This window comes from Halyomorpha halys, unplaced genomic scaffold, assembly GCF_000696795.3.
Source record: "Halyomorpha halys isolate HHAL.00 unplaced genomic scaffold, Hhal_1.1 Scaffold95.1, whole genome shotgun sequence".
In the NCBI taxonomy this organism is placed as follows: domain Eukaryota; kingdom Metazoa; phylum Arthropoda; class Insecta; order Hemiptera; family Pentatomidae; genus Halyomorpha; species Halyomorpha halys.
In genome coordinates, this window is record NW_027108063.1 from 959950 (window position 1) to 974442 (window position 14493).

Sequence of the window (14493 nt, forward strand, 5' to 3'; positions counted from 1 at the left end):
TTAAGTAAATATTAAGTAATATTACTTTATTCTTATCGTCTATCGTACTAATCAATTTTCTAATCTATTTATAAATCATTCTGCTATTGTACAATTCGAATATAATGTTGAGATAATCATTAGCTTGGAAAATATTAATAATATACAAGACAAAAAAAATTTCTCATTTGATTAAAAAATTAATTTATATTAATTTTGTATTCCTCTCTATGTTCCAAAGTTATTTATTATTATTATTTTTTTTTTTTTACTAAATTTTAAAACAATATCCCTACTGGGAATTCCTGTTGGAAAGTTCAGGAAATCGACTGGTAGAAGTCAGTACCATCCGATCAGCAGTACTGTTCCGCTTCGCAATCTCTCAACGGTCTATAATTTAACCGTTTCGTTAAAAAAGAAAAAAAAAAAAAAATTTTTCAAGTGTTTTTTTTTAGTTGAAAACGTCTCCTGTTGCTTTTGATTCTGCAATCTAACGGTTGTTCGTCTGGAGTCGTTTCTCTTCAACTAAACGTTGTGATTGTTACAAAATATTTATAAGGATCTTAGAAAATAAATATCCACCGATAAATTAATTTTTCGGTAATTTCCGGAAAATATCTTTTCACGAATGCTAAGTAGTATAATTGCTAGCATGTTTGAGTTGTATTTCATATTATTCTTTTTTTGTTATTTTTTTTTTTTTTAGTTTATTAATTTACTTACTTTTTCAATATAAAAAAATCTAATCACCTCTCTTCATCATGCTATAAACTATTAGTACAAGAGCCCGAGAGGAGAAAAATGGCGGTTATCTCACCCCAATTTCTGATTACATTAATGAAAACTATGTATAATTAATAGTAAAAATTGATGAGTCTGCCAAGTATAGTTAGGGAGAATAAAAAAAGGCGGCTTTTTCAAAATGATAAAAAAATATATTTTTTTTATTCGGAGCTCTATATCTTAAAAAGTAGGAACAACAAAATAAAATCTAAGAGAACGTCATTTAAAGAAGAGTAAATTTGCTAAAATATGGGCCCTAATAGAGTTATTTACGTTAAATAGGTTTCGAGATATAGCTTTTTAAAAAGCAACATTCTATAAAAATGTTGTATGGGACGTACTAAAAGATCAGTAGTCAGTGAATTTATTTTGAAAAATTGATATCTCAAAAACCATTTGACGTACATATGTCTATTAGCACTCAAATTAAAACTAGTTTAATGAGCTAAAGTATAAGTATAAAGTATATAAAGTAGTTTCTGGTGTGTATCTTCGTAGGAGTAATAGTTTTCATGAAATTTGCTAATATAAATTGATTTATAGTTGTTCGGACAAATTTTCATTTGCCAAATTAATATTCATATGTGAATATCATAAAAACTACTACCCCTACGATGATAAGTGTGTTAAACTACTTTATAGTAAGTTAAATTTCCTTTATTTTGAGTGTTGGCGGACATATGTGCGTCTTATGGATCTAGAGATATATTTTTTCAAAAATCCAACATTTTATACGAACAACTATAAATTAACATTTTGTGAGTTTATTTTGTCAAATATCATAAAAACTACTACTCCTACAAAGATAAACATTATTAACTATTTTGTAGTAAATTTAACTAGCTTTAATTTGAGTGCTGACAGACATCTGTACATCCAATGGTTTCTGAAATAAAGTTTTTCATAAATCAAATTTATTGTCCGAACACCTAAAATTCAATTTATTTTAACAAATATCATAAAAATTACTATTCCTACGAAGGTTTAAGAAATTTTGATTTTTAAAAAGCTATATCTCGGGAACTATTGGACGTAAATAGCTCTTTTAGGGATAATATTTCAGCAAATTTACTCTTCTTTAAATAATGTTCTCTTAGAATTTCTAGTGTTGTTGGTAGTTTTTAAGATATGGACCTCCGAATGAAAAATCAATGTTTTTTAATCCCCCTATCTATACTTGGCAGACTCATCAATTTTGACTAGTAATTATACACAGTTTTTATTGAAGTAATCAAAAATTGGTATGAGATAACTGCCTTTTTTTCTTCCCGGCTTCTTGTACTATATATACACCGTGACACATATCATATCAATTATAGGTTTATGTCTATCTTTATATATTATTTATTAAAACTATTATTGTTCTTACAAAAAAAAAAAAATGCTTCATGATAATGTCTTATCCTTCTTACCGTTCTTGCCGGTAAACCTTCGAATTGAAAGAGCTTTTATTTCAAATTATGTTGCTTAAAACAACAAAAAAAACAAACTCAAATTGAATAATGTTCAATATGCATTGACCATTGTTGGTGATGGCTCTATGCTCAATTGATCTCTCTTGTCGTTCCACCTCACAATCGAGGCAGGTATTGTTTGATGGCTCCTTTGTACACCGCCATGTAGGACACATGTACCCTAATTTTGTCAGGTATGTTTTCTCCTGCAGGAAATCTCGTGTTACATTGTTAAGCTATTATTAGTTCACCGTTCGTGGTATCATATCATTAATTATCATACCATTATTTATTGTAATTCGAAGACTGCTTTACCTTGAAATCGAAAAGCTTAGTTCCTGATTCATGCTTAATTACAAAAAATTCATTTCATACGATATATTATTTATAGAGACTATAAGTCAATGTATATGGGTTTATTTGTATCACATTTAAGGATATTAATAATATTATTAAAGTTGTGATATGTCAGAGCTAAGTACAAATACAATTTGGTTCTTAATTCTGCTATATTTCAATACAAGTCCAAATTGGTCTAATAATAATCATATAAATGAGTTTTCTCAGATTATCATAATTCAGTGTACAGAGAATTTATCCAGTCCTTGTTAAAAATATCGAATAACTATTTTTCATTCATGGCTTTTTTGAATAGTCTATGTGTTCAATATAAAAACAAAGAAAAAGTTCAAAAATAGTTAGCTGCAACTTTACTTAAAGTGAATCGTTTCACAATTATACCTTGAATGATGTTCTTTGAGTGTTGTTAGCATATTGGTAATTACAAAGTAAATATTTATTTTTCATAAATAAATAAATTCCTACATAATTAAATTATGTCATTTAAATTGCTTATGATTACAAGCTATGATGCAACGCCTGTTAAATAATTCAATTGCAGTTGTCTAGTGATAGGAGGAGATCAGGTACTGATTATTATTTTTTTAAAGAATTAAATTAGTTGAAAAAAAGAATAAATAAAAGATAAATAACACAAACCGTTAAGAAATCTGAATTTCCTAGAAAACTATAAACGGGTAGAAACGTTTTTCTCTTCATAAATAAAATATGGTAAAACCCAGCTTTGAAACACGGATAAATGATTATCTTTTATATAACTGACTTTGATTAAACTGGAGAGCACGAGCTTTGAATCTGGGTACTAGATATCCAATTTTGATTACTATTATAATTGGAAATATTTCTTAATATCTTAAAAAGTAACCTATACTTTGATTCCGTATCTTGGAAAATAATAGTCGTAGAAAGCTTATTTAAAAAATGAAAAAAAAATGGGTATTTTGTCTTTAATTATAAACTAAAAAAAAAGAAAAAAGGAAAGAGCGGATATCGCTCAAAATATCGTTCTAGTTCCATAAAAGCAAAATTTGTAAATAACAAATTGAGCTTTTGGTTATTATTAGTTGTTTAGAATCAAAATATAAAATTTTAAAAAAAATCTAATGCCTTGTTTCATATGTTAAAGTTGAATATAAATTAAGTTTTGTCTATATTCTATATTATATTTAGATTAAATTTGTTTGTCAACATTCTATCGGGCGTTCGGCATAATTTATACCTCCTATGCAGTTACCTTCAGATGTGAAAATTATATCATTGAACCTTGGTATATTTCGTTGTTTTAATATTATATAAATATTTTCACTCTTCTCTGATAAGCTTACATGCCTGATAATGAGATTTTATTCCTCCACTGCATATGATGGTGAGAAGTCAGAAACAAATGTATTCTTCTTATTCTAAGTGGCGACTTTATTTTGATGTAATATATATTTATGTAATTTGTTATTTACTCATAAATATAGTTTCATACACTATTTTTTTTATTTTTACAGGCTGTCGGAGAGAAAGGAGGTACGGATATAGAGGTGACAGACGAACAGATTGCTTCTGGTATACCAGGGCCTCTTCAAGTTCGGCGCGGCAGTGAGCCGGCTCTTAACCAAATCTTAGTAAATGGTAAGTAATTATTATTAATAAATAATATTTAGTAATTATTATCACTGAAATAATGTAGGCTTCAAAACCTAATTCATAATACCTTTTGCACTCAACAAATCTGCGTTTTATTCCTGAATATTTTTATGGAATGATGTACTTTTAAAATAATATAAAATCAAATAATTCAAAGAAGATATTTATTTCAATAATTTTAGGTCTTTTAATAATAATACTCAATAATACAGTATGTTTATATCTTATACAAATTCACTGCAGCTATCTCAAATTTGAAACCTCTCCTGTAATACATTTTCTACCTGAGATAGTCAGTATTACAAAAAAAATAGCTTTATAAATCGGTACCATGATTATAAAACATTTGCATAATTTTTACAGTGTGATAACATTAATTTTCTAATCCAATTCGATTGAGCATTTTCGTTTAAAATTTATTTTTTACTTGATAGATGGATTATTTTTCTTTTTTTCGTACAAAATAGCAGTAGTTAAGTACGTACATAACACGCATCACGATTTTGTATCCTGTATTCAGTATTATTGTGTTATTTGCTGTAACATTTACTAGGTAGTTATATAATGTGATGTTTTGAACCGTATAAAAAATTAAGAAATTCCTAATATATATTAGAAAATACTATATGGCCTATAGGCCAACCACGATACTATCGTTAAATAATATCACATCACTCATTTTCTGTATAGGACATCCAGTACCATTCCAAAATATCTTAATAAATCCACATTTAATAAGTAAAGGCGTTTCCTTTGTGAGGTGTCTGCTCCATATTTTAATTCAAATAATATATTCGAGAATAACTAAGACGATTCAACTGGCTTTGCAAACTAATGACAGATAATCGATAATGAGGACACGGTATCGATGATTCTGAATCATTTCTGTGTCATCATAGCTCACCGAATATGACCAGTTTAGTGCAAGCGCTGTGCCTGGCATGTTCTCAGATTTAAGAAAGGCCGTCCAACCTCTTTTCAAAACGACTACCGTACCTCGTAATGACAGATAAGAATATAATAAATTATTTTGTCGTATTATATACATATTTTTTCTTTGAAAAATTTATAATATAAAAATATAATATTCCTAGTTAATTATGGCTGTTTAATATATTGTTTATAGTTATTAATGTGCTATATTAATACATATAATACAAAATAACACAGGTTTTTTTTTATCTATTAAATTTATTTAAAATGAAATTGGTGTCCTAATTTATTGATGTCGGATTTCATATTATTTAATTTATCCCGGGATTATTTAAAGTTGTTCATTATATTTCCCTTTCCGAAACGCCATTTAATGAATTAATATAGGAGTAATTTGGTGTTCTTTTAAGGTTTTTATTTTTTTCCATAAATTATTATATAGAAGATGTATCACTGCTTTGTTTGACTAGTGACACATCTATAAAAAAAAAAAAAAAAAATATATAGTTTTGCTTTTATTTAGAAACAGAAAAATTCCAAAGAAATCATCGTAGGCTGGGTTTTTTCTCTGCTGAGGTCTCTCTGTATAGTACAAGAGTTGGGAAGAAAAAAAGGCCGTTATCTCACCCCAATTTTTGATTACTTTAATGAAAACTATGTATAATTACTATTCAAAACAGATGAGTCAGCCAAGTATAGGTAGGAGCAATACAAAATAGTGGCTGTTTCAAAACCATAAAAAATAAATAAATATGAATATAAATTTTATAAAATAAAAATAAATTTTAGCAAATTTACTCTACTTTAAATGATATTTTCTTAATATTTTCTATTGTTGTTGGTAGTTGTAAATATATAGATCTCAGAATTAAAAATTAATTATTTTTAAGGTTTTAAAACAGCCGCCATTTTTTATTCCTCCTACCTAAGTATGGCTAGACTCATCAATTTTGACTAGTAATTATGTCAAGTTTTCAAATAAATAATCAAAAATTGGGGTGAAATAAGTGCCTTTTTTCTCCTCTTGAGCTCATGTACTAACAGACTAGAGGAAGCCATGAAGTCGATCGTGAGGCCAATTTTTGTTGATCGTCGATCGCTCCCATTGTCTAGGGTGGAATTCCATGTACCATGGACCTTGAAGCGATTGTCAAAATCGCAAGACAAAACTTAGTAATAGCTTAATGGATTCTGGGAATTCCTACAGTTCTAACAGGCTGACACAGTGATTTTTTTTTTTCCGAACCCTCTAAAACAGAAATAAAAAAAGTGAATTAGTAAGTGCATTACTGTGAAAAAGAAAAGTAATTCGTGTTGTGTCTTACCTTTTACTACCTTTGGTATTTTAAGGTTACCTGTTATGTTTAATGTCATATCTGAGCTATCCATTCTAAAAGGAGCTATTTTAAGTCCGGAGGTGAGGGGCCCCCTCGTGTCTCCCTGTCCACCCAGGACAAAACATTTTGACTTCTGTGCTACACTTCCGTCACCGGACGCAACAGTTACGACTCGACTCATCGAAAAAGATTGTCAATTGTCTAGAATATTTAGTAGTATCAAATTGTAACTTCTTTTCTTTCGTATTAACAGTATTATTATTAATAAATATTATTTATCCTCGCTGACTACGTTGAGTTTCAACTTTTCTTCTGTTTAAAATGCAAGTACCTCATCTTTGTTTTAAATTAAATGCTTTTCTTACCTATCTATTTATTTGATAAGTGAACATTATCGGTAACAGATTTCTAAACTGTGGTCATTGCTCTGAGAGAATAATATCGGACAGTATTAGAAATATATTATGAATAACAATAAATCTATTTAAACTGAGAATTCAGTATTGTATATTGTAACTTTTACATACTTTATGTAAATTTGAATGTATATATATATTAGATTTTAATATACTTGAATGAATATACTGAATGATGACCAGAAGAACGTGGAAATGGTTTTGAATAATATTTAGAATAAGATTTAAGCCAGGAATTCTTTTATACGTATTAAAAAAATCCAAAAGAAGTAATTATTTAAATTTTTTTTCGTAACTATTTAAAGAGAAAAATAAAGTGAAATAGAATTATAAATATAAATGAAATAAAATTATAAAACGTGAAACATGGGTGTTGATGACCTCAGGGTTTTACGCCCTAAAGCCCCAGACAACAACAAATATACTTCAATTGCTGTCCCCGATCGTAATATGCAGTATTGTTATTGTTTCTCTAAATTACGTAGATAATTACCGTAGTTCTGCAGTTTTTGAATCTTCTAGGAAAATATATAATTCAATATTTATTGTTTAAATCGTCATATTTATTTTCATTCTATTATGAACATGAGAAGTAAATCGAAAACGTATCATTTCATTCCCCTTCTTCCTCCTTAGACTACTTCTATGACAAGACGATCGTGACACACTTCTAAGATAAAAAGTAGATGTACAGAGAACTTGGCTACACCTGCTATAAGCCATTCCAAAGCTAGTAGGGTAGTTAAAAAGTTACTACCCTCTACGGTTAACTTTACAGAATACAGCAAATACAATATAAACTTTTTTTTTTTTTGTCTGATGTGCCTCTATTCAAGGAAAGTAGTTTTGTATATTCTGTACTAGAAAAAGTTACATTTGACGCTGTTAGCTTTGTATTCATTCATTTTGTAATTTGTTTATGGATAAGTACCCTTTCTACATATTTTGAGGAATACCAAACATGATCATAGAAATTATTAATAATATGGTATGACGGAAACTTAAAGCCCTAATACCCATTGCCATTATGTGTGGCATATGATAGTGGCAATATTATTTTTAAAAAATGTTTCATCTCCCTCAAAAGTAATTTAATTAAAATTAATTAGCTCTGAGCTTGCTCATTTGTATATTTTATTCACGAAGTAACTTTGCATAGATGAAGATAATGTGGATGCAGAACAGGTAATTCGTAACCTTGGGAGCTCATCTCTTTGTGCCATCGCTGACAAATAACACGAAGCTGATTCACTTCACTCCTATTCTTCATAGATATCTTTTAACCTTTTAAACCATAAAATATAATTTTTCTCTTGGTTTAAAAATAATCCGTGTTAATATGAGTCAACATGGTATATAAATTTATTTATTTCGAAATTTAACCAGTCGACGGAAGATTAGAAATATTTTAGTAAACTTGTGTTCTATATGAAGCATGAAAGCATTTTAACGAAAAGGATGATCGAATTTTCTTTGAATCCTCGTTTTCTTATTCTATTCTAAAAAGGGGTATCTAATAGTCACGAGATATATCTTGTTCATATTATAATTTTCTTAGTTGAATATTTGATATAAAAGGTCTCTTTGCGGTCTATGTTCACATGGAGACGTACAATTCAGTAAAGAGTCAGGTGGAAAAAAAGTCGGCCTTCATTTTTTATTACTTTAATGAAAACTATGTGTTGTTACTGATGAAAATTGGTAAGTCTGCCAAGTATATATAATTAGGGAAATTAAAAGGTTAACTGTTTTAAAAGGTTAAAGTAAATTAATTTCTCTATATCTTTAAAACTATCTACAACACTAAAAACTTTGTAAAACATCAAAATAGGTAAATTTGCTAAAATATGAGCCGTAAAAGAGCTTTTATGCTTAATAATCCCTGAAATAAAAAAGTCAGTAGTTTGTGAATTTATTTTGAGACCATTAGAAGCGTGTAGATATCTATTACTACTCAAATTAAAACTTGTTTAATATGCTATAAAGTAGTTTTCTACGTTCTTCTTCGTAGGAGTAGTAGTTTTTATGATATTTACCAAAATACATTCACAAAATGTTGATTTCTAGCTATTTAAACCAAATTTTTGATTTATGAAATATATATCGATGCAGTCATAAGAAGCTCGCAGGTATCTATTAGCACTCAAATTAATTCTATTTCAATGTGCTATAATGTAGTTTATTATGTTTATCTTCGTAGGAGCAGCAGTTTTCAGGATATTCGCAAAAATAAATTGATTTCTTATTGTTCGGGCAAAATTTGAATTTTTTTGGAACTAACGGAAGTTAGTTCAAATAAAAATAATATTCTAAAAGTTTTTCTTTCACTTACCTCATACCAAGGTTCAGGCATTTTATGATATATAATTATAATAATTTCATGGTCGGAACTAGTAAAAAAATATTCCTAAATTTTGTGAACTATGTAATCCATTATTACCTTATTTGTTGTTGGCATGTTTCTGAAATTATTGTAATCCTATGTATCGTTTTCATCCTTTTAATTCAGATTATAAGAATCTATTTCATATACATTATGAGTACATCAAATAGTGCATCTTATATAAGATTAATTGATTAATATCCCAGATTTATATGGAAAAACAAAAGGACCTTGTTGCGTTCGGAATCCAATCTCTAAAGGACTTTTCTAACGCTGTAAATACCTGGTTTTGCTTGTTTTTGGTAATCATAAATTGGAAGATTGAAAAATTAAAATAAAGGGAAATACAGTTAATGTATCAGACTGTTGCACAACGAAAAAAAAAATTATTGATATCATAAATAAAGTATATTGTAAATAGGGTTAGTGGAATAAAATGAAACAAATAAAAATTTATAACAAAGGAAACAATAAGAAAATATAAGGAATTAATTATTATAAAATAAACAAATCAAAAGAGACATATTATTTAACAAAACAAAACAAAAATTGATGATCAATAATAAAGAAATAATGAAACTAATAATGTATATCTCGTCTATAAGGTCGTGTGTGTAAATGAGTGTAGGACAATGATGTAGATGGGAGTCGTATGCAGACAATGTGGGATGTAAAATACGACTGGAGCTGGAAGGTGTTGTGAGGCCCCAAAGTTGACTGACTTTATTAACGTGCGACAATGCAACCTGTTTTTTATTATAAACAGGGCACGTTAATGTCCTTTTATACAATATCATATGTTAGATTCAAAGATATAATTAAAATAATAGATAAATGCCTGTGTTTTCAAAATAAAATAAATAAAAATTTTCAATTATTCAATATATATATATAATAAAAAAGAAAATTTTTATGTGTGCAAACAGACCTATTAATAAAAAAAAATGACTATATAAATACCTTTATAGCTTTATAAAGATAATAAAGTAAATTACAAAGTATCTTATCTCGTACTGTTCCGATTTTGATAGTGTTTTATGGAGAAATTATCTATCAAATGAGTGGTTAGATTTAATTATAAATCTAGAATAATGTTGAATAATTTTGCATGGTTTTAGAGTTTTTTGGAAAAATAAATATTTGGTTTTTAGACAAACACCAGCACATGAAATATGTATTTTATTTTTCAAATTAAGCCTTTTTTACTTATTTACTTCATAAGATGAACCAGAATTAATATTTTCATCCTCATAGTCATTTTTAGACCAACTGCTAAGACAAGCTTTTCATTATACGTTTAATACTCCATTCCTTTAGTCCACATCATGATAGTATAAAGATTAAATCCATCCGCAATAAACGGCCTATCTAACACAAATATAATTTCACTTATCCGACTGGTAGTCTCTGAAATTTTCTTCTTTTTTTCCCGACCCCTGTAAAACAGATGGATTAATGTATTAATAAATTGCATTATGTAAATGAAACATAAATTTAATTGAATACAACCTTTTTCTACCATTGGTACTTAAAGGTATCCTTACTCATCTGAGTTTGTGATGTGCCCATTCTGTAAGAACTCTAAATAAATGTTTGGAGCTGGAGGGCCTCCACGTGATTGAAAAAATAGAAGAACAAATAGTAATTAAAGAAGAAAGATAATAAATAGATGATAATAAAAATTAATAGAAAGAAGTTAAAAAATCGTAGAGGAGGGGGAGGGAGTACAAGAGAAGAAAGGACTTAAGGTAGGGTGACGTTGATAGGGTTTTTGGGGCTTTTCTTACCCTGCCACCTCGCAGGAAGGGAAAATGGGGTAACTATCTGGAATCTGAAATTTCCGTATGCTAACAAAGATATATAAATAAGGTAGGAGATCTTGATATACTATTGTTGATTTTTCATCATTCAATTGTTGATTTATTATTTTCACAATTTTGATTTATTTGTTACCTGTTTGTTTTATTAATATTGGATTGTATTAATAACTCGAATTTACATTTTTTTTAGCTCATGGTGTATTTTTGTTGTGCTTACGCTTCTATCTGCATAATGTTATCAACAATTTTTGTTTTCGTTTCAATAGTGTAGTTATTTTTGTGTGGTGTGGTATAAAATCCCGAAAATAGGTTCCTTATTATTTTAGTTTTTTTTCTTTTCTTAAGAATTGTTCACTGGTTATTCTTATCTTCAAAGTTATGCTCTGTTATTTATACATATTTTTTTATCGATTCCAACGAACATTTGATAGTAATATATATCAATAATTTTATTTATAGACATTATTAATTGCCATAACAAATACTTATACAAAATAAATTTGTAAGTATTGAATCTTTAGGGAAAAAAAGTATATTTATACAATTTGTGTTGAACTGTGAATTGGATTAATATTTATGTAGTTAATAGGACATAATATTCGCTTTTCATGATACACCAATGTTTGGTTATAAATTACCGTTGGTGTATGATTTTTATGATTTTTCTTTTTTCCTTATTGCCAAATTTAATGTATTAAGTCTGATTTCAAATATATGTCACAAATAAATTTAGAAGAGTTTGTCCAATGGGTGGAGAAAACTCTCAATGTCTTGTATTTACATCTCATGAATTATATATCAACACAGTTTTCTAAATTACAGATATTCACTTTCATACGGGCAGATACATTATATACGCAACTGTTACAATCTTAAGTCTACTGTTTACGTAATATGTGGTATATATTTCTCGTCCTTGTTGTTAACAAAGTGGTATAAATTATAGACTATAAAAGTAGCTGTTTAGGTTTCGCAATATCTAGAATTCCTCGTGTAACATTATTTACTTTGTTTAACTATAACAAATATTCATGGTACTACTTTTATCTTTAACTATAGTTTGTGGTGAGTAAGACATGAATTTTGTTTGTATGTACTTAAAAACAAAATGTTTTATGATGTTTCTGAATATATTATATATTTATATGTACAAATAGTCGTGATCAATAAGCAAAAAGAAATTATATTTTTGAGGGGCGATTATAAATCAAATTTCCATTTTAAACTAAGTATGGTGCCTAAACGATTTTTTTTTTTTAAATTTAGTTCCATGATCCGAGTAAAATTTTTTCAAAACCCTTGTTGAAATGCAAATTTAAGAATTCTTCACGATTTTGTTCTTTTCCTGAGTTTCATTGGTATAGTGAAACAATCGTTGAATAAAATAAGAAATGGTTTTATACTTCAATTTCATGTTATGGTTTTTGTTTTTTTTCAAGAACACTACACAAGATTGTGTAGTTTTTCATTATCTTTTTGTACAATTATAGTTTTGCTTCTGAAGTTCATCCTACAAAAATAAAAAAATATAACCAATTTAAAAAAATGATAACAATAATACGTTAGTTCTCAATAACTATCAACAAGCATTCAAATGGAAAATATTAAGTTTTTTATTCTTGGGCAGTGTCCAAAGACATACAGTCTTAGGAGGGATTTAAAAGCCTCACAAATATATATTTATCTGATCTGATGTAACTTTCCTTATTTTGTATTTATTTAACTAAATTCAAAATTAAAACTATCCGAATTGATTTATAAATTTACTAGTTATTAACCCAGATATAATAATTGATTTTGCATTGTATAATAGTTGATTAGTCTTTGTGGCTATTTTTCATAAATATATCATACATAATTATTTAATAAAATATCTAGTAATGTCTTGTTAAATAGTTTTTTTTTAATGATAATTTAATGTGATTAGAAAATAAGAAATCTTTTTCATCTTGTACATTTTTATATATTATATTCCCTTATTCATATATACACTATTGTGTTTATAATTTGTTTTTGGCAACAAATTACACATTTCAGCACTCCTATTATCTCCATGGATATGAAGATATTGCTACAATTAAACTCAAAAAAGAAAATACCTGGATGAAAAGAAGATGTCACGGATATCTCAAGTTTCATCCCACTTAGCACTCACAATGTTCCTTATGTTTAATTTTTATTTGAGGTTTCTGGACTTAATCGTTTGAAAATGTTTCTTCTATATTCAAAGCATTTTAACTGTAAATATAGTTTCAAAGCTATAAATATATCAACTGAATGTATTCTTAAAAGTATGAAGCATCAGTAAAGCCATATAACAATCTTATTAGAAGGAAAGAAATCGGAAACCGGGGTGAAGATCCTGTAAGTTGCACCTTTTGGTTCAGCAAGCAGCTGGAGCGTAAAATTATCTTAGCTAAGGAGTTTTATAACGTGGCTTATGGTTGAGTGTTACACTCTCATAGTGGTTTTTTCCTCTTTGTTTAGTAGGCGGTATTTTTAAATGTTTTTTGTTTAAATTATATTCTTTGTTTAACAGAATCGCTGTTTAAACCTTTGTTACGGTTGCCATGGTGAAATAAAAACACTGGCGATATCTATGTAGACAAGTGGTGTTACGGTTGTCATGGTGAAAAACAAAACACGAGCGATATGTTTTAGACGAGTGGGTTTTGTTTTTGTGAAGTTGACAGTTTCATTTTGGAACACGTTACGATTGTTCAATGTGAAGTGTTAATAGTTTAAAGGCCCCCTGTCTTTATGGTTTGAACCGGAATATCACCATGTGAGAAATGTTGTCATATATGTTTTGTTTTTCAAAATTATGGTGTTTACTTCAATAGACGATCATTAACAATAGAAGTGGAGGACTACGTGGGGTTTGAACTAAATTTTATTTTGTTTTTATTTTATATTCACTTTTATACTCTTTTGGATAATAATGTAAATATAGTTATTAAGGTTAAGTCGACCTATAAATTTTAATTGTTTTATTAATTGATAAGAATTCTTTTTTTTTCCTTTTTCATTCTCTTTTGTACATATAGTTCTTTCACTGCTTTCAACTTGTTAATTTACTTATAATTTTTTTTTTGTTGTTCACGGAATAGGTAACACCCCTAGGTTTTCTGTTATCTACTTGTAAAGGTATTCGCCAGTGGTCATAATTCAACAATTGTTTATGTAGGGGTATATTTTAGTTATATTGTGGGCATAATACTTCGGGTTTTTCGTTATTTCCAAGGAAAAAATAACGTGGCGCCTAAGGAGTAATTTATTCTGTATTTGATTATTATTTTTTTTTTTGCGATTATATTTTTTTTTATTTGACTTTAACTCACCCCCTTCTCCGCTGAGCGTGGGCAACGATAAACATATAACTATATATGTACA

At 28.0% G+C, this 14493-nt stretch overlaps 1 protein-coding gene across 1 annotated transcript in view; it reads left to right on the forward strand.

The window, feature by feature from the left end:
• Positions 1-14493, forward strand: part of baz (bazooka) — a 129662-nt gene that overhangs the window by 66946 nt on the left and 48223 nt on the right. The window contains exon 4 of the mRNA XM_067046433.1: positions 4073-4196. Coding sequence (XP_066902534.1) covers positions 4073-4196 — 124 coding nt within the window. The remainder of the gene's footprint in view (positions 1-4072; positions 4197-14493) is intronic.